The sequence below is a fragment of the Eleginops maclovinus genome, chromosome 20, assembly GCF_036324505.1.
Source record: "Eleginops maclovinus isolate JMC-PN-2008 ecotype Puerto Natales chromosome 20, JC_Emac_rtc_rv5, whole genome shotgun sequence".
Taxonomy (NCBI): Eukaryota; Metazoa; Chordata; class Actinopteri; order Perciformes; family Eleginopidae; genus Eleginops; species Eleginops maclovinus.
Window position 1 is genome coordinate 31,281,527 of NC_086368.1, and position 23,369 is coordinate 31,304,895.

Below are 23,369 nucleotides of genomic sequence, written 5' to 3' on the forward strand. Positions count from 1 at the left end.
ACTAGTAGTGAGGTGTTAGCTGTTAGCTGTGAGATGTTTGCTATGGCCTTTTAGCTGTTAGCTGTTAGCAGCCGGGGGGCAGTGCAGTACTGTTGGGCTAAATAACACAGCGAACAGCTAACCTCTGCATGTTGGCATTGTTTTATTTTTTTCCAAAAGCTTAGCACACACACTCAGAGAAGTTCTTCCCCTAATAATTACTTGTTCACACAATGTTCACTTATTCTAGGAATTCTGACTTTTACATCAGAATTGTAACTTTTTAAACAATGTTCAGCTAACGGAGGATGTATGGAGCGACCCGAGGTGCTCAAGCTCTCTTGTCGACTTCAGGGTCCATTGTAACATTTGTGCTTCACCTCACGGTGCACTTTATGTTGTGATGCAGCAGCTTGTTGCTCAGAAAGGGTTTCTGACTCAGAGACAACATAACCTCTGCTGCTGTGTTTCTGTCAGAGAAGGAAAGGCTGATGTGTGTCGGAAGCCTCCGGGTTTCCCCACAGCAGAGAGCACATTCCTCCCCCCGTGTGTGTCAGCGTCACTAATGTCCCCTCTCAAAACTAAATGCAAATCCAACCAGAATGGAAATCCGTCATCTAAGAGCTCCTTTACTGATTTCACTAAAGTGGGGGGAGTTTCAGGAGGAGAATGTGAACGCTGCGTTATTACGGAGGAGCACGTCAACACGGGGGTAATGTGAAGAAAAGCATAATAGATTAAGATGAGTGTGTAATATAGAACAGGTCTGGGGCAGGAAAGGAGACGGGGGGTGAGTTATTTGAACCTTGTTAAAAGCTGTCAGATCTTCAGAGAGCTGAGTGGAGAGAACAAAGGGAAGCTGGCAGCCGTCAGGGAGAGAGGGTTGGCTGTTTGACTTAATGGACTATTGTTTGGGTCCACAAAGGGCCGGGTAATCAGCACGGCTTCTCCGGATCCTTTACAACCACAGTGGAGACGTTGGCCAGGTGTCAGACCGCTCTGAAACACAGGACAGGGACGAGTTGTACGGCAGTGAACAAGGTTAAGGGGTCGAGTGAAGGAGCATTCATCAGGAGAGGAAAAACCACAACTCAGTAAACTCTGTCAAAGTTTATACAGTTATCAAACGCTCATATCCTTTGGTTTAACCTCCTAAAGTGTAAAGATATAAGCTCTGTATAAGGTATTGGTTGGGTGGAAAATTGTTGATTAAGCAGCGTTTCTGAGATCAACTGGGTTGGTCGACCCAGTTGATCTCAGAAACGTCTCCTCTTCAGGCTCTGTGACGACTCGTAGAACGGGAATAGCAGGACTAAAAGTAGATCTACTCAGAGAGGAACCCAGCAGCTCTGACAGAGAGCAGCAGAATCTCTCCTCGCATCACCTGGCCCACGGCGCTGACGCTCTCAGAACCTCCTCCACATGAACATCATCCCCGATGCTGTTTGAAGCGTGACGTCAGCGAGCCGGATCACATCAGCTGCACAGAGACAGAAACAAGAGGGATCTGAAGCTGAGACGAGTCGTTAGTCTGGAAACACTGGGTCTGCTGAGGTCTAAACCAGAGACTCTGAGATGCATTTCATCTGAAACATGTTCTCTGTATCATACATGTACATCCATTTCTTCACTGTGGAAATCCTGTCCATCAATATCAAGTCGTCCCCACTATAAATGACTGAATGAACCAAGAACAACATATTAAATACAACTACAAGCAACATAAAGAACGGTGGTTCTTGGTTGCTTCTTTCAAATATGAACTCTAAAGGGTATATAAACTCTCCAGTTAAAGACGTGTAACTGATATAAAGATACGTGAAATACTTTGCCTCTATTCCTAAGCCTCTGATGATCAGTGTCCCATGCCACAGATCTGCAGTCTGTCTTATGATCAGACTTATATTTGAACAGTTTGTTAGAAACTAATTTAGAGATGGATTCAGAAACCTGAATGTCACGGCAGATCAGGAGCTTCACAGAAAGATAACCCCCCCAGTGTATTCCTCATGTCTGTTGGAGATGAATGTGAGGCAGGAGAAACCAATAAGGAGAGTTGGTCCGGAGCCTGGAGTGGATTCATTACCTGGTTATTGTCTCTATTCTATGTTATCCCCCTCCCTGAAGACCCCTCTGTTCAGGTCCTTCATCGTGTCTCTGACAGACCCCCCCTCAGCTGATCCTCCTCCACGTCTCTGATGACCGAAAATACTCCGGAAAATATGGGGAAAAGAGACGCTGTAGAGATGTAGTTTATAGTGCATGGTTCTGTGCAGACGTGGTTGGAAAAGCTCTTAATGGTCATGTCCTGGGGTTTGAAACTGAGACAGAAGGCAGGAATACCTGGGAGGCCGGAATCAGGGCGATAAAAACCCATATGACTTAGATATAAAAAATAAGAAAAATATCCGAGGTAAAACAAAGAGACAAAGAAAAACCACATATTTAAAGACTGTGTGTGTGTGTGTGTGTGTGTGTGTGTGTGTGTGTGTGTGTGTGTGTGTGTGTGTGTGTGTGTGTGTGTGTGTGTGTGTGTGTGTAAGACAGACAGGCTGACCCAGGGCATAAACAGTATCCTCAAATGAGAAACACGGCATATTGCAGCTCATGATTGAATAGCTAATATGTTTTCCAAACACACTCCTGTATTATTCAACAGGCTGGACAACACACACACACACACACACACACACACACACACACACACACACACACACACACACACACACACACACACACACACACACACACACACACACACACACACACACACACACACAGAGGCAGTTTTAAAAATGCATCTGAAAAACAAATAAAGAAATTGATCTTAACCCTTAGGATTCGACGATCAGATCACGTGAAATGTTCATGCCGGCGCTGCATAAAACAACCCAGGATCAGGCAGGACGTGATCATGTGACGTTGGTCCACGCTGGGAGACGTGAAGATGAGACGTCTCGACCCTCAAAGCGTGAGAGTTACACGCTATTGTTAACACGGCCCACAAGTGGAGAAACACCCGGATGTGAGAAGCAAACGCTCTCCATTCATTTCTACTGACCAGCGTCCATGCCACGTTCTCCTCAACTCTCAGGCCTGGAAACAGTGTTCCCGCTCTCGGAGTTGTCCGTTAGGATCCCTTCTTGGCGATAATAACGTGCTATGGACGCTGGTCAGTAGAAATGAAAGGAGAGTGTTACCTATAGCGTGTAACTCTCACGCTTTGAGGGTCGAGACGTCTCATCTTCCCGTCTCCCAGCGTGGACCAACGTCACATGATCACGTCCTGCCGTGATCCTGGGTTAGCATACAGTTTTTCTCGATTGCTAAGACACAAAACCCAGTACTCTAAACCAAATGACCAGTTGCCTAAACACATTTAGTAAAACTACCCCCCATTTGCCACAACCAAAAACACAATTCACCTGTAGACACTGTTCACAAAACCCATCCCCTTTTTCTCAAAACTCTAAACACATTTTGCCTTGCTAAAACACATTTAGCATATATCTCTGCTCAAATATGCATTGTGAAGCTCATGTGATGCAAAATGCCACACACAGTCAGCAAAACCTGAACACAATGAACACACCTGGTGTAATTCAGTAAACACAACGACTCATAATTGAAAACACCTATTGCAAATGATGTGACCACACCTATATAAGTCAGTTTGCTGAAGGTTCCAAACAAAAATGGATGATCAAGGAAGAAGAAGAGGAGTTCGTGCCAGAGGAGGGAGAGGAGTTCGTGCCAGAGGAGGGAGAGGAGTTCGTGCCAGAGGAGGGAGAGGAGTTTTTGTCAGAGGAGGGAGAGGAGCAGGCCAAGGAGGGAGAGGAGCAGGTCAAGGAGGTAGAGGAGCGGGCCAAGGAGGGAGAGGAGCAGGTCAAGGAGGTAGAGGAGCGGGCCAAGGAGGGAGAGGAGCAGGTCAAGGAGGTAGAGGAGCGGGCCAAGGAGGGAGAGGAGCAGGTCAAGGAGGTAGAGGAGCGGGCCAAGGAGGGAGAGGAGCAGGTCAAGGAGGTAGAGGAGCGGGCCAAGGAGGGAGAGGAGCAGGTCAAGGAGGTAGAGGAGCAGGCCAAGGAGGGAGAGGAGAAGGAGGGCGAGCAAGACAACGCATCTTCATCACAGATGAAATGAGAGCAACGGTCATTGACCACGTCATTGTCCACGGCATGACAATGACCGAAGCTGGACAACGAGTCCAACCAAACCTAAGCCGATTCTCAGTGGCCACCATTATTCGGGCCTTCAGAGAACACAACAGGTACTGTATGTACTATTTTTTTAGTCACTACACTAGATGTTTACAGTATACAGTAGTATAGTGGAGTGCACCTACATACAGACAAGTGCAATAATGGTTACAGTAAAAGTGTGTACTGCAAGGACCATTTCTGACCAAATGACTGTTTCTCTAGAGTTGAAAGATTGCCATATGCAGGTGGGAGGGCTTCCAGATTCACACCAGCCCAAGAGGTCGTCATTGTGGATATGGTTCGGGAGAACAATGTGCTGAGACTACGGGAGATACGGGAGAGGATCATTGGTGACAATATGAACTTTCCGAACATTGACGATGTTAGCCTGACAACCATAGACAGAGTCCTCAAGCGCCAGAGAGTACGCATGAAGCAGGCCTATAGGGTACCCTTTGAGCGCAACTCTGACAGAATAAAGCACCTCCGTCACCAGTATGTGCAAGTAAGTACAGTAAAATCTATGTACACGGTGGCCTACAGTACTTACATGTAACATACAATACTATACTATCGTACTGTAATGTGCTGTATTGACTGTCTTTCTGAACACCTGAAAACGCTATTTGTTTCCACAGAGGATCTTCGAGTTGGAGTCCATGGCCAGACCCCATGAATTTATATTTGTGGATGAGGCTGGCTTCAACCTCACAAAAAGGAGGAGGAGAGGCCGTAACATCATAGGACAGAGAGCTATCGTTGATGTGCCCGGCCAACGTGGAGGAAACATCACCCTCTGCGCTGCCATGAGTTCTAGAGGGCTTCTCCACCGGCATGCTGAACTTGGTGCCTACAACACTGAGCGTCTCCTCACCTTCCTAGGAGAGCTCAGAGAAGTTTTGCATGACCATGACCACCCGAACGACCAGCAGAATCCTGGGCCGGCTGATCTTCCCATATATGTCATCTTCTGGGACAATGTTAGTTTCCATCGCAGCATCCAGGTCAGAGAGTGGTTTAACATCAACCAGCAATTTATTAATGTGTGTCTGCCACCCTACTCTCCATTCCTAAACCCAATAGAAGAGTTCTTCTCATCATGGCGGTGGAAGGTCTATGACCGCCAACCGTACACCAGAGAGAACCTTCTCAGGGCTATGGACCTGGCCTGTGATGATGTGGCTGTGGAGGCGTTCCAAGGCTGGGTGCGGCATGCCAGGGCATTCTTCCCACGATGTTTGGCTATGGACAATATTGCCTGTGACGTGGATGAGGTACTGTGGCCCGACCCAGTCCGACGACGTGATGCCGCCCAATGATTGCAGTGTCAACATACTGTGTCAATTTACATGTACAACGTAGGCCTAATAAAAGAGATCGCACCCTGAACATTGTGTTTTCAATTGTTACTGTACTTTATCTATTGTGTGTAATGGATCCTCCATGGAGTTTACAGTACTCATTTTCTGCATTACGTTGTGATATTACTGCATTTTATGTATTATTCATTATTCCTATGAAATGCACAAATCTATAGTAAATGCCCAATACATATTTGAGAATAAATAAGGGTTGCTCAAATGCATCCTGGCAGTTGTGAAACTGTAAAAAAAGAAGTCTCACACTGAAAATGGTGTTTTCAATTTTTTGGGTAACGTGGTTAATGATGCTCAGTAGTGTTTACATTTTTGCAGGCCTTGAGTGGTATTGTGGTGTCAAAGTTTGCTTTTGAGCATATGAGCCACTGTTTAGGTGTGATGGGTTGGTTTTGAGCATATGAGCAACTGTTTTGGTGTGATGGGTTGGTTTTGAGCATATGAGCAACTGTTTTGGTGTGATGGGTTGGTTTTGAAAAGAGACTGTGAGGTTGTGTGTACGTAGCTTTAGAAAAGTGTTTTGTGTTTAGAGTTTTGTGAAAAGTGAGGGCAGTATCACAAAATGTGTTTAAGCAATAGAGAAAAACTGTAAATACAACAGTCCGGAAAACAGTGCTGCTGTCGAAAGTACTATCTTGAAACTCTATGCCAGTCTTTGTTTCATCCAAATTGACTCAGTAAAAACGGAGGATGGAGAACGTTTATACAATCATGTTTTTTCAAGCGCACATATTTGATCATTTTACACTGGAACCTTTAGACCCTGCTCAACAGGATGCATTTACAGAGGAGGGGGGGGGGGTACTGCAGTACCCTGCAGTACTCTACATTTCTCTACAGTACTCTGCAGTACTCTACAGTACCATACAGTACTCTACAGTACCATACAGTACTCTACAATACCATACAGTACTCTACAATACCATACAGTACTCTACAATACCATACAGTACTCTACATTTCTCTGCAGTACTCTACATTTCTCTACAGTACTATACAGTACTCTACAGTACCATACAGTACTCTGCAGTACTCTACAGTACTCTACAGTACCATACAGTACTCTACAGCACTCTACATTTCTCTGCAGTACTCTACATTTCTCTGCAGTACTATACAGTACTATACAGTACTCTGCAGTACTATACAGTACTCTACAGTACCATACAGTACTCTGCAGTACTCTACAGTACCATACAGTACTCTGCAGTACTCTACAGTACTCTACAGTACCATACAGTACTCTACAGCACTCTACATTTCTCTGCAGTACTCTACAATACTCTGCAGTACTCTGCAGTACTATACAGTACTCTGCAGTACTCTACAATACTCTGCAGTACTCTGCAGTACTATACAGTACTCTGCAGTACTATACAGTACTCTACAGTACTCTACATTTCTCTACAGTACTCTACATTTCTCTACAGTACTCTACATTTCTCTGCAGTACTCTGCAGTACTCTGCAGTACTATACAGTACTCTACAGTACTCTACATTTCTCTGCAGTACTCTGCAGTACTATACAGTACTCTACAGTACTCTACATTTCTCTGCAGTACTCTACATTTCTCTGCAGTACTATACAGTACTCTACAGTACCATACAGCACTCTACATTTCTCTGCAGTACTCTACAATACTCTGCAGTACTCTGCAGTACTATACAGTACTCTGCAGTACAATACAGTACTCTGCAGTACTCTACATTTCTCTACAGTACTCTACATTTCTCTGCAGTACTCTACAGTACCATACAGTACTCTACAGCACTCTACATTTCTCTGCAGTACTCTACAATACTCTGCAGTACTATACAGTACTCTACAGTACAATACAGTACTCTGCAGTACTCTACATTTCTCTACAGTACTCTACAGTACCATACAGTACTCTACATTTCTCTGCAGTACTATACAGTACTCTACAGTACCATACAGCACTCTACATTTCTCTGCAGTACTCTACAATACTCTGCAGTACTATACAGTACTCTACAGTACTATACAGTACTCTGCAGTACTATACAGTACTCTGCAGTACTCTACATTTCTCTGCAGTACTCTACATTTCTCTGCAGTACTATACAGTACTCTGCAGTACTATACAGTACTCTGCAGTACTATACAGTACTCTGCAGTACTCTACATTTCTCTGCAGTACTCTACAGTACCATACAGTACTCTACATTTCTCTGCAGTACTATACAATACTCTGCAGTACTATACAGTACTCTGCAGTACTATACAGTACTCTGCAGTACTCTACATTTCTCTGCAGTACTCTACATTTCTCTGCAGTACTATACAGTACTCTGCAGTACCATACAGTACTCTACATTTCTCTGCAGTACTATACAATACTCTGCAGTACTATACAGTACTCTGCAGTACTATACAGTACTCTGCAGTACTCTACATTTCTCTGCAGTACTCTACATTTCTCTGCAGTACTATACAGTACTCTGCAGTACTATACAGTACTCTGCAGTACTATACAGTACTCTGCAGTACTCTACATTTCTCTGCAGTACTCTGCAGTACTCTACATTTCTCTGCATTTCTCTGCAGTACTCTGCAGTACTATACAGTACTCTACATTTCTCTGCAGTACTTTACATTTCTCTACAGTACCATACAGTACTCTACATTTCTCTGCAGTACTCTGCAGTACTATACAGTACTCTACATTTCTCTGCAGTACTCTGCAGTACTATACAGTACTCTACAGTACTCTACATTTCTCTGCAGCACTCTACATTTCTCTGCAGTACTCTACATTTCTCTGCAGTACTCTACATTTCTCTGCAGTACTCTACAGTACTCTGCAGTACTCTACATTTTTCTACATTTCTCTGCAGTACTCTACATTTCTCTGCAGTACTATACAGTACTCTGCAGTACTCTACATTTCTCTGCAGTACTCTACATTTCTCTACATTTCTCTGCAGTACTCTACATTTCTCTGCAGTACTCTACATTTCTCTGCAGTACTATACAGTACTCTGCAGTACTCTACATTTCTCTGCAGTACTATACATTTCTCTGCAGTACTATACATTTCTCTGCAGTACTCTACATTTCTCTGCAGTACTCTACATTTCTCTACATTTCTCTGCAGCACTATACATTTCTCTGCAGTACTCTACATTTCTCTGCAGTACTCTACATTTCTCTGCAGTACTCTACATTTCTCTGCAGTACTATACAGTACTCTACAGTACTCTACATTTCTCTGCAGCACTATACATTTCTCTGCAGTACTCTACATTTCTCTGCAGTACTCTACATTTCTCTGCAGTACTATACAGTACTCTGCAGTACTCTACATTTCTCAGCAGTACTATACAGTACTCTACATTTCTCTGCAGTACTCTGTGTCACGGTTGACAGAACTTTGAGTAATGAGTGAATGACCCTACGGATGCGCCTGCTATCTGTTCAGAACACTTGTATATAGCTTCATGATATCTCAATCAAACTTTGATATTATCATAGTGACATCCGCTGAATATACTTCCAGCTTTCAGAATGTGTCGTATTTTGGGTCCAAAATGTTTATATAGTATGTCAAAATGAATCACGTTATATAGGTGAGGTTGTCCTAAAAACAAACATAGACATGCTTAACATTTCTTACTGGGATTTAGTGAAAAAAGTAGCTTGAAAATCGTCAAATTAGCCCCAAGACTCCAAAGGGTTAAGTTCATCAAGTTGTTGTTAATTATGAAACACACACACACACACACACACACATATGTATTACCTGACTCTGAGAGGATCTGCCTACCAGCTCTGGGGGGGGGGGGGGGTGTCTAGACAGGTGTTATCTGTTTCATTGATGTATGGAGGTCCGAGCACGCCGGCAGGGTAAACAGAGACAACAGAGGATGGGGGGTGATGGGGGGGTGGAGGTGACATAGGGGAGGGTGCATGCTTTTTGTTTTCTTGCAGACAGAACACACTCCCACCTCAGTGAACATACCGCTGTAGACCTGCTGTGCTCTAGAGCAGCGGTTCCCAAACTTTTTTAGCGGTGCACCCCCTTCTACGTCCCAACCGGGTTGACCCACCCCCCAAAAAACGCAACAAAGCTTTGTTTTATCTCCATGTAAAGACTCATGTTTCATCATGCGCAAATAACCAGAACACGCATGACGACATCAACACAGGTTCAATATAACGCAACAAAGACAAACTGCAACGATCCACAACATTAAAGAGCATGGGCTCAGAAACAGAGACAGTCAATACAAACAGGATCGATCATTTCCTGACTCCCGCTCATTCTCTTCTCTCGGACTCGTTCCTATTCTCTCCGTCTCTGTCGCCTCCAAATCCTCACTCTCTCTCGGTCCCTCTCCTCCTTCATGACTAACGACTTTGTCATGAGACGTTCCACTTGACAGTTTCCCTGATTTCAGCCAGTGAGTCATATTTGAAAGAATGAACGAGTTGGTGCGCATATATCCGAGCCCACAGTGAAACGTAGAAGATTCTACGTTTCTATCAAAAACTAATGAATTGTAGTTTTTGATTTAAAATAAAAGGGATTACAAAGGAAATGTGTGTTGTTCCTGTTTTGTATTGTAGCCTATGGAAAAATCCCACTTAAAAAACAACACTGTAATATTTTTACACCAGACCACCATCACGTTTCATCTCGCGCCCCCCCTGGTGGCAGCTCGCGCACCCCTGGGGGCGCGCACCACACTTTGGGAATCCCTGCTCTAGAGGTTGACCAATAACAGCATAGCCAGCCAGCCGACCAATCAGCAACAGAGGGTGAACAGAGACAGTATGAGAAGAATGAAGAGCTTTCAGAACATTAGAGCATGGAGACGTGCAGGGCAGGTTCACGATGCAAACTCTTATTTATTCCCGTGGAAATGAATGTGGGTCTGACACGGTGATCAAACTACTCGTTAATTAGAGCGCTGTTCCGCAGATCAAAGCTCCTCCGATAATTGTCTGTGTCCGCCCCCTGCTGAGCATGAAGAGGAGCCCCTGACCCCCCAGTACTAATAACATCTTGTTCCCTGACAATAACAGTGATTGCAACATCCTCACCCTGCCTCTGAGAAGAGGTTAACGAGCCTAACGAGGTGTCAGAAAGCCTCCACACGGTTTGATGTGCCGCGTCTCAGATTCACAGGAAAACAAAACAGCCTTCAGTCATCCCGTCTGATATCAAAGAGGAGTCTGAGAGGAACGAATAAACACAAAGGAAGAGCCTTCCCTCCTTCAGCTCGTGCTCTGGTTGCAGGAGAACAGCTGATTATCATTCAGAGTAAGAGAGGCTGTGGGAGTGGAAGTTATTCTTTTTAAAGAGTCCATGGAGACACGTCACAGAGGACTCTAACAGCCTGTGGTCTCTTCTCCCTGACTCTGAATCAAAACAGAGTCCACTTGATCACCTTTAATCACAGATGTGTTCAGTCTCCTGAGCTTTCACTCATTTATTAAAACCCTTTTTCAACACAGGTTTCATTGAAGGAGGAAATGTATTAACTGTTGAACACAATAGAGACTTCTAATCACAGCTGACAGAAATGACTTGTGGAGTTCTGAATAGAGAAGAATGGAAGTCCTTCACCGGCGCTCCAATCAGTCCTCGTTCATCGAGAAAGACGTCAGGCCGGGGTTCATATTAGAAAGAGAGCACAAGAAAAGCTGGACCTACGTTTCAAAAGGTTTTTAACCTTTGCAGACCACATGCACTAACACCCACTACGGGGTGGGGGGGCACCACAGACGAAGAAGAGGGCTCATTAATGAGAGATGAAGTGGTGTCTGGACGTGAGAGAGAGAGAGAGAGAGAAAGAGAGAGGGAGAGGGAGAGAGAGAGAAATGAGACGTGTCAGAGGCTGCAGGACGCTATATATATATATCTCTTCCTCTCACACGTTTGAAATGTTCCCAAAATGTTGACTTGTTTTCCTCTGAATGCTGACACTTTTCAAAATGTTGACTTTCTCTCGGAATTCAGACTTTTTAGAAATGGGACATCTTCTCAGACTTTTGGACTTTTTTTCGGCTTGTAAAATAAAAGTGGTTTTAATGACAAACGGAAATGTACAGTGAAACACAGCAGCTCTCTAGGGAACACTCAATCCATCTGCTGTTGTAATAATGTACAAATATCTGTGTGTGTGTGTGTGTGTGTGTGTGTGTACACAGCTAACAAAGAGTACCTCTAAACGAGTGAACCACGGACAGTGTTTCACGCACCTACCTGGTCCATGATCTGCTGCTGATCTCTACATGACTCTTGATCTGTAAAGTCCCTCCAGATCGCACCGTGAGGAAATGTACCTTCCAGCTCTGACCCACCACATGCTTCAACATCCAAACACACACCCTGCACACACACTTCCTGTCTGTTGCTCTCACAGTTCAAAACTTGGGTCATGTCTATCTCCTTCTCAGAGTGTGAATCCCTGTGGGGGGGTGGGGTGGGGGGGAGGGTGAGAGGAATTCCTGCGGGCCAAGACACACACTAGAAGCTCCACTTTACTCTGACATCTACTTTGATTTACACCCATCAATGTCTCCTGCAGTTCCCATTACCAGAGAGGACACCAGGGAGCGGAGGGTTAGGGTTAAAGTGCGAAAAGACAATACAGGGACAAGGTGGAGTCGAACTACAAGGGCTCCAACGCCAGAAATATGTGGTCTGGACTAAAAACAATAACAGACTACAAAAGGACAACGAGTGGTGCTGAGGAAGTGTCTGCATCTCTCCCAGATGAACTGAACACATTTTATGCACGCTTTGAGAAGCCCCCGGCTGTGGAGGCACAAAAGGCCCAGGATCCCTGCTCACTGGTTTTAACCAGTGCAGATGTGTGTAGATCTCTGAAAAGGATCAACGCACACAGGGCTCCAGGACCTGATGGCATCCCTGGCCGTGCTCTCAAGGTGTGTGCAGTTCAGCTGGCAGATGTGTTCACAGACATTTTCAATAGGTCACTGCTCCAGTCTGTAGTCCCCACATGCTTTAAAGAGTCCATCATTGTCCCTGTCCCCAAAAAGACAAAACCCATCTGCCTCAATGACTACCGCCCAGTTGCACTCACCTCCATCATCATGAAGTGCTTTGAGCGGTTAGTCAAAACTTTTATCACCTCCTCCCTCCCTGACTCACTGGACCCCCTGCAGTTTGCCTACAGAGCAAACAGGTCCACGGATGATGCCATCTCCCTCACCCTCCACACTGCCCTCTCCCACCTGGACCGGAGGAACACTTCTGTGAGAATGCTGTTCATTGACTACAGTTCAGCATTCAACACCATTGTGCCCTCCAAGCTCATCATCAAGCTCAGGGACCTTGGGCTCAACAGCGCCCTCTGTGACTGGATCATGAGCTTCCTGACGGGCAGATCCCAGGCAGTGCGGATGGGGAACATCACATCCTCCACCTTGACCCTCAACACCGGAGCCCCTCAGGGTTGTGTGCTCAGCCCTCTCCTCTACTCCCTGTTCACGCACGACTGCGTGGCCACACACAGCTCCAACACCATCATCAAGTTTGCTGACGACACGACCGTCATCGGCCTGATCACAGACGGCGACGAGACGGCGTACAGAGAGGAGGTCAGAGCCCTGACATCTTGGTGCCAGGACAACAACCTCCATCTCAACGTCAGCAAAACAAAGGAGCTGATTGTGGACTACAGGAAGAGGCAGAGAGAGGCACACACACCCATCACCATCGACGGGACTCCTGTGGAGAGAGTCAGCAGCTTCAGGTTCCTCGGGGTAAACATCAGTGAGGACCTGACATGGACACATCACACCAGGGTCATATCCAAGACGGCTCGACAGCGGCTCTTCTTCCTCCGCAGGCTGCGGAAGTTCAACATGGACTCCAGGATACTCTGCAACTTCTACAGGTGCACCATCGAGAGTATCCTGACTGGCTGCATCACCGCCTGGTATGGCAGTTGCACCGCCCTCAACCGTAAGACTCTACAGAGGGTGGTGAAAACTGCTCAGCACATCACCAGGACGGAGCTGCCATCCATGGAGGACCTCTACACCCAGCGGTGTAGGAAGAAGGCCGGTAGGATATTAAAGGACCCCCATCACCCCAGCAACAATCTGTTCTGTCTGCTGCCGTCTGGCAGACGGTACCGCAGCATCCGGACCAAGACCACCAGACTCAGAGACAGTTTTATACCACAGGCTATAAGACTACTGAACTCCTGAGCTGTGTGAATGTCTACTCACATCTGTTTATAGTACACATATCTATATATTGTACATATCTGCCATATACATCTGTTATACGTAATATATGCATCTGTCCATACCTCCTCATTCCACAGTGTAAAGTGTTTAAATACTCTCAATGTATTCCACATATGTATATATTTCACATCCTCAAATCTGTATTGTTGATATTGTAAATATTCTTCTCTCTTTTTGCACTACTTTATTTATCTTTTGCACCATGCATGTTGAGTTGTTGGAGGAGCACGCGACATAAGATTTTCATTGCCAACATATACGCTGTATCTGCTGTGCATATGACCAATAAAACCTTGAAACCTTGAAACCTTGAAAGTCTGCACACCTCTTTCTCTCGCATCTTAAAGCCCGGACGCTGATGGCAGGCATACAGCTCCACCATCCTCCCCCGAAGGAACTGTGCTGTCATCCTTCCTGTTCACCCTCTACACCTCTGACCTCCGCTTCCCCTCCGGCTCATGCCACCTACAGAAGTTCTCCGATGACTCCTCCATCACAGATGACAGCAAGGAGGAGTACAGGGTCCTGGTGGAGAACTTCGTAGGCTGGTGTGACAACAACCACCTCCAGCTCACCATCAGCCAGACTAAGGAGCTGGAGGTGGACGAAGAGGTCTCTAACCCCCATTACCATCAGGGGAGAGGAGGTGGAGGTGGTGAACAGCTACAAGTTCCTGGGAGTGCACCTGAACAGTAAACTGGACTGGAGAGACAACACTGATGCTCTCTGCAGGAAGGGACAGAGCAAGCTGTTCCTCCTGAGGGGGCTCAGGTCCTTCAGCGTGTGCACGAGGCTGCTGCAGACGCTCTACCGGTCTGTGGGGGCCAGTGTGCTCTTCTCTGTGCTGGGGGGGAAACACCAACCAAAGGGATGCTGACAGGCTGAACAAGCTGGTGAGGAAGGCTAGCTCTGTAGTTGGAGTTAAAGTGGACAATCTGGAGGAGGTGGCTGAGGGGAGCACGAGGAGGAACCTGGACCGTATCCTGGATAACCCCTCCCCCCCTCCATGCAGAGCTAGTGAAGATGAGGAGTACGTTCAGCCACAGACTCATTGATGCTGTTGATGCTGCTCCTCTCTCTCCTGCTCCTCTCTCTCCTGCTCCCGCTCTCTCCTGTTGATGCTGCTCCTCTCTCTCCTGTTGATGCTGCTCCTCTCTCTCCTGCTCCTCTCTCTCATGTTGATGCTGCTCCTCTCTCTCCTGCTCCTCTGTCTCCTGTTGATGCTGCTCCTCTCTCTCCTGCTCCCGCTCTCTCCTGTTGATGCTGCTCCTCTCTCTCCTGCTCCTCTCTCTCCTGTTGATGCTGCTCCTCTCTCTCCTGCTCCCGCTCTCTCCTGTTGATGCTGCTCCTCTCTCTCCCGCTCCCGCTCTCTCCTGTTGATGCTGCTCCTCTCTCTCCTGTTGATGCTGCTCCTCTCTCTCCTGTTGATGCTGCTCCTCTCTCTCCTACTCCAGCTCTCTCCTGTTGATGCTGCTGCTCTCCAGCGGTCGATGCTCTCTGGATATCTGAGCCGTTCAATCAACTGATTTACAGGCTTGTACTTTATGGTGCAAAACATGTGGTCGGTGTGTATCGAGGCGAACTGCAAGAATACAAAACACACACACAGAGCAATACGGCAGCTTGTGTTACACACACACAGAGCAATACGGCAGCTTGTGTTACACACACACAGAGCAATACGGCAGCTTGTGTTACACACACACAGAGCAATACGGCAGCTTGTGTTACACACACACAGAGCAATACACACACACACAGAGCAATACGGCAGCTTGTGTTACACACACACACAGAGCAATACGGCAGCTTGTGTTGCACACACACACAGAGCAATACGGCAGCTTGTGTTACACACACACAGAGCAATACGGCAGCTTGTGTTACACACACACAGAGCAATACACACACACACAGAGCAATACGGCAGCTTGTGTTACACACACACAGAGCAATACGGCAGCTTGTGTTACACACACACAGAGCAATACACACACACACAGAGCAATACGGCAGCTTGTGTTGCACACACACACAGAGCAATACGGCAGCTTGTGTTACACACACATAAGAGATGAGGCTTCATTCTGCCCGGCGACTAAGCCCTCTGTCTGAGCCTCCACAGGTTATTCATTTAGTTTCCTCTCAGTCATCTCCACATGCACACACCTGCATACACAGCTCTCAATTGTCTGCTTGTGTCCTGAACATCAAGCTGCTGCATGTTGACCCCCCCCCCCCCCAGGGGCTCCATCCGTGATGGAGGAGTGCAGTACAATCAGAGAGGCATTACAGAAGCTGCAGCTCACTGACGAGCCAATTGGTATTCTAATGTAGTAATAACACCAGAGAAGAAGGCGCTCATCAGCCAATCATTTTGTCGGCGCCGCCTCCAGACATACGCACACACACACGCCCATCTTCATGTCTCACTGGCTGCAGCTTTGGATCGCCCATTAGCCAGGATTATTGTGTTTATTTATGGGTTCTAATTGAATGAAGTTAAATTATAATGTGTTCATATTCAGTCCCTGGAGTCCATTTTCCTAATAGCTGTGCTCAATTAAAATGCACACAGTTCTGGCTGATTGGATCCACTAAAGAATTAGCTGTGAAATGGGGAAAGGATTGTATACAGAGCCTTAGAGGTTCCCTACCACTGACACCACATGCTCACATTCAGCCAAATTAATAGTGAGTGCCACAAACAACACCAGGTTAACAAACGTTTCTGATACACCTTCAGTTCAGCAGGATAAACTCCACAAGCCAGGCCCGTAGCCAGCATTGTGGTGGGGGGGGATCTTTTCCCCCCGAAAGTGGACTTCATTTGGCTCCCTACTCCAATGCCCCCTAAATACACCAGCACACTTCAAATCTTTTAATTTAGACATATTTTATTCATCGTCAAGTTTGTTGTGAGTCTGTTGTTGCTGTCCTTCATTTTTTGTCTGTTGCTCCCCACTGTTAACATAAATGGACATGAATTGCTTCAATTGAGCTATCTCTATAGTCATTAAAACTTTAACAAGAATGAAGAATTTGATATAAATGTAAGTGTTACTCAAACTTCCTACATCTGTGATTGTCTGTCTCTGTTGCTCACCTCAGTTGTCTGTTGCTTTCTTCCATTGCCTGTCTGTTGCTGCCCTCCATTGTCTGTCTCTGTTGTTGTTCTGTCTGTCTGTTGTTGCTGTCCTTTATTGTCTATCTCTCCACTGTTGACATAAATAGATAAGAATTACTTCATGAAGTACACTATCGGTATGGTCATTAAAACTTAAACATGAATTAATAATGATATAAATTGAAGTGTTCCAGAAAAGAGCTTTCAAACAGCATCAAAACCATCTCTTTGTAATTTAAATAATCAAGGTTGAATGTGTAGTGCCCTACCCTCTTACTTAAAACATTCTTAGTCCATTTCTCCCTTATATTAGTGCCAGATTCATGCAAATGCAGTTCTGGGGTTCTACCTTACCACTAAGAAGGCACACAAAGTTTGATTAAAATCTGTGTCGGTTGGGCCCCAAAGTGTCTGATTTCACGTGAAATGACCCACCCCCCATGTCTCCCTCTTCTTCTTCTATGGCTTCTATTGCATCAGAACGCTCATCAGCTCCAATCGTCTTGGGTGCATTTTTGAGTATAGATCGACAGCTTCATCCAGATCCAGAGCCATGTCGTAGTGGGTATGGATGAGAGCCAAGGATGACATGCGGTCCTCTCCCATGCTGCTCCGCATGAATGTGTTGAGTCTCCGGAGAACACTGGCAGACCTCTCACATTCGCAGGAGGTCACTGGCAAGGTGCATGCAATTTTCAGGAGTTTGAAGATGTTCGGATACATCATCTCATCACACTCTTTGATAGCTGAGGCACATGAGCTTGGTCTTTGGTGTAATGCTTTGACCTGCCACTTCAACTTCCACCGTTTCAGCTCCTGGTCAATGACCTCTGGTGATGGCAAGTCATCTTGGTACAGAGCGACTGCTTCAGAGATGTCCACCGTTACATCTGAGTTGCACTGGACAGATGGAATTAGGCCCATGAGCCTTGATGCGGTCACAGAGAGGGGACTAAATCTGGACTCAAACTCTGAAATGACATGGTCTAAGAAGGGTATCGTCATGTTCCGGAGTTAGTACTCCTTCACTCCTTCAGCGGGTACATTTTCCCTGTGTTTCTGCCTTCCAGCTGCTCTCGGCTGGGTTGGTTCCACGTTGACCTGAGCAGCCATCCTAACTGCTTGTTCGTAGATTTGATTGAAGTCGTCGTCGATGGTCTCGCGGAGCTCCTTGTAGACAGACTTCACCTCATCAACCATGCTAAATGCCTCGATGATGTCGAGTGAGGTGCTTTGCAGTTTCACCGTGATGCCCGCCAGGTGGGATAAAACTTGGTATACGGTGAGGAATGTGAGGATGAATCCAAAGTTTTGTAGCCCACTCAAGAGACCATAGGCCTCTGCTTTGTACTTGCCCTCCCATCCACTGGTGACATCTTCACTGTATGGAGACCCTGTGCCATGACTTCCAGAGCCTTAATAATGAAGACAAAGGCACTGTAGAAGTGACTGTAGGCATCATGCCGTGCTGCCCATCTTGTGCGGCTGAGGTCAATCAGGGGCTTCCGCTTTCCGGTAGAATGTGCCTCCTTATCTACAACCTCCTTGAGAAGGTGTTCCCTCTTCGGGCTGCAGGTGAAGAACATGACGATGTACTTCATCTTATCAATCATGTTGCGCACAACTGGAAGAGCACAAGAGCGTGCAATGACAAGGTTCAAGCAATGCCCATTGCAGTGCATATAAACTGCCTTAGGCGCATCCTTTTTTATCAAAGCTTGAACGCCAACATTTTCGCTGCTCATATTGCTGGCGCCATCGTACCCCTGGCCTCGACAGTCAGCAATCTCTATGCTTAGATGACTCAGCACATCTTTGATCGCGCTTGCAATGTGGCGACCTGTGATCCGTGGCAAAGTACAAATCTCAAGCAACTCCTCTCTGATATTTAAGTCTTTGTCCACGAAGCGAACACACATTGGCATCAGCTCTTCATTATGGGATGTGACCTCATCAGCTAGGACTGTGTACATCTGAGCATGCCTGACCTCTTCCACGATCTTGGCCTGAATCATGTGCTTCCCTATTACATCAATCATTTCATTTTGGCTTTGAGGTGATAGATATGTGGCATTTTTTAGCTTTGGTTTCTCCAAATGCTGCTTCAGCTTTTCATCGTGATTTGAAAGCAGTTTCAATAGGGCCAAGAAATTCCCAGGATTGCCACTACAATGCTGCTGCTCAGCTGATCCTCTCAGTGCAATGCATTGACAGCCACAGTAGAGAACAGCCTCTGCAACGCACTTGAGAATGTGCCTGTTCTCTTTGATGTTGGTCTCCTTTGCACTGTCCATACGGACTGATATCCGGGTATTGGGGTTTTCATGTGACTGTCGAAACAGTTTTGCTCTTTCAAATGCCACTAAATGGTTTGCTTTCGATTGGTGGCTTCCAATTATCTTCGTTTTCTTATGCCATTTACTGAAGGGCGCATTTATCAGTGAAGTTGACTGTTTCCTCTCTGTGGCATTGAGAAAGAGAGCACAGCATATGCAGAAAGCGCCATCGAGTTTCATGCTGTAAACCAGCCACCATCCATGCTCCTCAAACCAATCATACCTGAATGCCCTGTTGCACCCACCAATAAATGTAGTTGGAAAATGAAATGTTTCGAAGGTCTGACGTGGTTTTTCACCAAATTGTACTTTTGGCCATCAGACATCTGACACACAGCCTGTGCTATTTCCTCAATAGATTTGGTTGCATCTATGAAGAAGCCAAGGTCACTGTCAAGTACAGAGCTCGGCTGGGCTACCTCACATTCTGCTGCCTGTCTCACTCTCACATCCTCAGCCACTTCAGGAGCTGCTGCATCTCTCTGCTCTTCCACTGCACTGTTACCTGGCAAGGCTGTTTCATTGCTGCTACTACTAGCTGCTGGTAGCTCACCCTCCACATGCTGACTCACTAAATAAATACAGCAAAAGAAAGACATTTAAGTCAATTTTAGGTATTTCAAACCAGACATAATAATATTTTATTCTCTGAATTATTTTATTTTCTATTGTGCACATAGAATTGTGAGGGTTTGGGTAATTTCATCAAGCAGATATATTGCATTTGTCATAAAACGGTTTTAACAAAAAGCACACACAACAAACGTCTGACAACAAACATCTGCACCTGAAACACAAACATCAGGTGCAGGGAAACTACACTGATTGACTCACATACACCCTATCCATGTTTAACCCCCTTTTTTTTTTACACCTCTATACTGTATTTTATTTACTATGGCCTTAGGAGCAACAGGCATGGTGACAGTAAAATACAGCCTAGCTGGAGCAACAGGCATGGTGACAGTAAAATACAGCCTAGCTGGAGCAACAGCATTGCAAAGTGAGTTACTGAATGTTATTGTCACTTACATTTCTAAAAATCAACTAATGGGCATAAAATAATTTGGCTTTAGTGTGGGGGGAACCCCTCATAAAATCCGTTTCACTTTCAGGAAAAGGTGGAGAGGCACCAATAGAGACCGAGGTCGAAACTGCACCATAATAAGTTCTGTCATAGACATCTGAAGCCGCGAGCACAAAATGGTAACACTCTGCGTCAAGACAGTAGACTCAGGAGACAGACACTAGTCTAAAACAGACGGGGGGAACTGTCAGCTATGTGGCACTTGCAGAGCACAAGCATAACGAGATGGAGGGGGGAGACATTGAAGCACCGAAGTCACGTTAACACGCCAAGCAATACACTTTTAACAATCCCGAAAATAGTTTACTGTTACGTTCGCTATGTTTCCTACAAAATTGACAGTGGTATTTTCTGTGTTCGGCGAGGGATGGGGCTAGCATATAGCCTAATGGAGCTAGGCAACCACTGACAAGTAGCCTAGGTCAGTGAGTGTTCAGATGCAGCTAGGTCTAGCAGCTAAGTAGTAAAGAAATAGAAGCCCTGCACTCAGCAGCTTACCGATTTTGGTCCTTTTCTGGAATAAGTCACCAATGTTTTGGACAATGTTGCCGCCGACTTCTTTCGTTTACGTTCCTTGTCTTCTTTTTTTACCCATTTTCGCTATTCTTCTGATTCTTCTTTGTTCCTATGTAATAGGCGATTAGCCTAGCTACCAACAGAAATGGGGGCATTACCGCCACCGACTGGATTGGTGTAAAACAGTCTGAACAAAATGTGTAAACAGAAATATTAACCATTTTTCTTACTCGTCACTTCTCTGAGTCTACTTTTCTTTTTTATTAGTCTGGATTTTGATATTGTAAATTTAGATTTGAATCATGTATATTCACCGGAGATGAACAATTCATTCATTGAATAGCCCACATATCTTGAGGGGCGTGTCTGTGTATGGGGGGAGGGGGGGGGGGGTCGAACGAACCCTTCGATCCCCCCTGGCTACGGGCCTGCAAGCTAAAGACAGCTAACAACGGGCTACAGAGAAACTACAGCACGGTCACATGACTTCACGTCACCACCGCTAAGCTAAAGGAGGCTAATGTTGGGCTATAGAGGAACTACAGCACGGTCACATGACTTCACCTCACCACCGCTAAGCTAAAGGAGGCTAATGTTGGGCTATAGAGGAACTACAGCACGGTCACATGACTTCAGGTCACCACCGCTAAGCTAAAGGAGGCTAATGTAGGGCTATAGAGGAACTACAGCACGGTCACATGACTTCACGTCACCACCGCTAAGCTAAAGGAGGCTAATGTTGGGCTATAAAAGGAACTACAGCACGGTCACATGACTTCACCTCACCACCGCTAAGCTAAAGGAGGCTAATGTTGGGCTATAAAGGAACTACAGCACGGTCACAATGACTTCACCTCACCACCGCTAAGCTAAAGGAGGCTAATGTTGGGCTATAGAGGAACTACAGCACGGTCACATGACTTCAGGTCACCACCGCTAAGCTAAAGGAGGCTAATGTTGGGCTATAGAGGAACTACAGCACGGTCACATGACTTCACCTCCCCACCCGCTAAGCTAAAGGAGGCTAATGTTGGGCTATAGAGGAACTACAGCACGGTCACATGACTTCAGGTCACCACCGCTAAGCTAAAGGAGGCTAATGTTGGGCTATAAAGGAACTACAGCACGGTCACATGACTTCACCTCACCACCGCTAAGCTAAAGGAGGCTAATGTTGGGCTATAGAGGAACTACAGCACGGTCACATGACTTCACGTCTCCACCGCTAAGCTAAAGGCGGCTAATGTTGGGCTATAAAGGAACTACAGCACGGTCACATGACTTCAGGTCACCACCGCTAAGCTAAAGGAGGCTAATGTTGGGCTATAAAGGAACTACAGCACGGTCACATGACTTACGTCTCCACCGCTAAGCTAAAGGAGGCTAATGTTGGGCTATAAAGGAACTACAGCACGGTCACATGACTTCAGGTCACCACCGCTAAGCTAAAGGAGGCTAATGTTGGGCTATAAAGGAACTACAGCACGGTCACATGACTTCACGTCTCCACCGCTAAGCTAAAGGAGGCTAATGTTGGGCTATAAAGGAACTACAGCACGGTCACATGACTTCAGGTCACCACCGCTAAGCTAAAGGAGGCTAATGTTGGGCTATAAAGGAACTACAGCACGGTCACATGACTTCACGTCTCCACCGCTAAGCTAAAGGAGGCTAATGTTGGGCTATAGAGGAACTACAGCACGGTCACATGACTCACGTCTCCACCGCTAAGCTAAAGGCGGCTAACGTTGAGCCTTTACATCTCAATAGACAGACCTCTTTCTCTCGAAGGTCGTAGATCTCTTCCATGGGGCTGGGGCTCCTCCAACAGCAGGAAAGAGTTTCAGTCTTGATGTGAAACCGTGGCTTTTGATAACTTCTCCCCCCCCTCCCTGCAGGACTCTCCTGGGGGAAGGTGGTTGTCTGAGCAGTGTGCAGCCAGGGGGAACATGACTGTACCCCGGACGCTTAGAGGCTCTGAAACACGTCCTCCGGAGGAGTGACGTGGAGCGGAGGTCTGGGGATGTTTCGCTGTCAGCGGACACGTCATGCATGACCAGAGCCAACAACACACACAGGGAGGAAAACCCCGACAGAGACCCAGTCAGAGGCCCCGTCGGAGCCCCGTCACCACAGAACTGCAGACTCAAACATGCCTGACAGACGGTCTGCACAGCTCTTGCATGTCACTTAGGACTAAATACAGGGGTGAGGTTTAACACCAGCTGCCGTCAGGTTCAAACTACATTAGTTTGTTAACCGGACATGACATTCTAACTGTACATCTTCTTACTCTACTGCTGGTTTAATTCTGTTCTATTTTGAGATGTTTATATTTTTGAATTGTTTGTTCTACTTTTAATTTCTAATGATGTGCATTATCGTGTTTGTTCCATGCAGCAGCAACCTTTACCAGTTTGGGATCAATAGAGCACCTCTCCTCTCATGTCTTTGTGTGTCACCATCACTGCTGCAGCTGGAAGTTATAAAGGTCCAAATC

General features: G+C 46.1%; 2 protein-coding genes across 8 annotated transcripts in view; one reads left to right on the forward strand and one right to left on the reverse strand.

The window, feature by feature from the left end:
* The window catches only part of LOC134882942 (52 kDa repressor of the inhibitor of the protein kinase-like), a 439,430-nt gene extending 420,298 nt beyond the window's left edge, over positions 1 to 19,132 (reverse strand). The window contains exons 1-4 of one of the 5 annotated variants that reach the window (XR_010168205.1): positions 18,359 to 19,132; positions 17,366 to 17,867; positions 16,910 to 17,021; positions 16,570 to 16,767 (exon numbers count right to left, since the gene is read on the reverse strand). Coding sequence is in view for 2 of the 5 variants with exons in the window: in XM_063910976.1 (XP_063767046.1) it covers positions 17,399 to 17,867; positions 18,359 to 18,969 (1,080 nt within the window). In the remaining 3 variants the exon portion in view is untranslated. Of the gene's footprint in view, positions 1 to 16,569; positions 17,868 to 18,358 lie in introns of those variants that run through there. The other 4 variants (XR_010168204.1, XM_063910976.1, XR_010168206.1 and 1 more) reach the window with 4 other exon arrangements.
* LOC134882284 (uncharacterized protein PF3D7_1120000-like) lies at positions 3,283 to 5,564 on the forward strand. Of its 3 annotated transcripts, XM_063909913.1 has the most exons (4): positions 3,283 to 4,243; positions 4,398 to 4,680; positions 4,814 to 5,155; positions 5,259 to 5,564. In XM_063909913.1, the coding sequence occupies exons 1-4, from the start codon at positions 3,675 to 3,677 to the stop codon at positions 5,535 to 5,537; spliced, it is 1,473 nt and encodes a 490-aa protein (XP_063765983.1). In that variant the 5' UTR covers positions 3,283 to 3,674; the 3' UTR covers positions 5,538 to 5,564. The 3 variants fall into 3 exon arrangements, with proteins under 3 accessions (XP_063765983.1, XP_063765985.1, XP_063765984.1); XM_063909915.1 differs by having other exon boundaries at positions 4,814 to 5,564; XM_063909914.1 differs by having other exon boundaries at positions 3,283 to 4,680; positions 4,814 to 5,564.
* Positions 19,133 to 23,369: the final 4,237 nt, after the last annotated feature.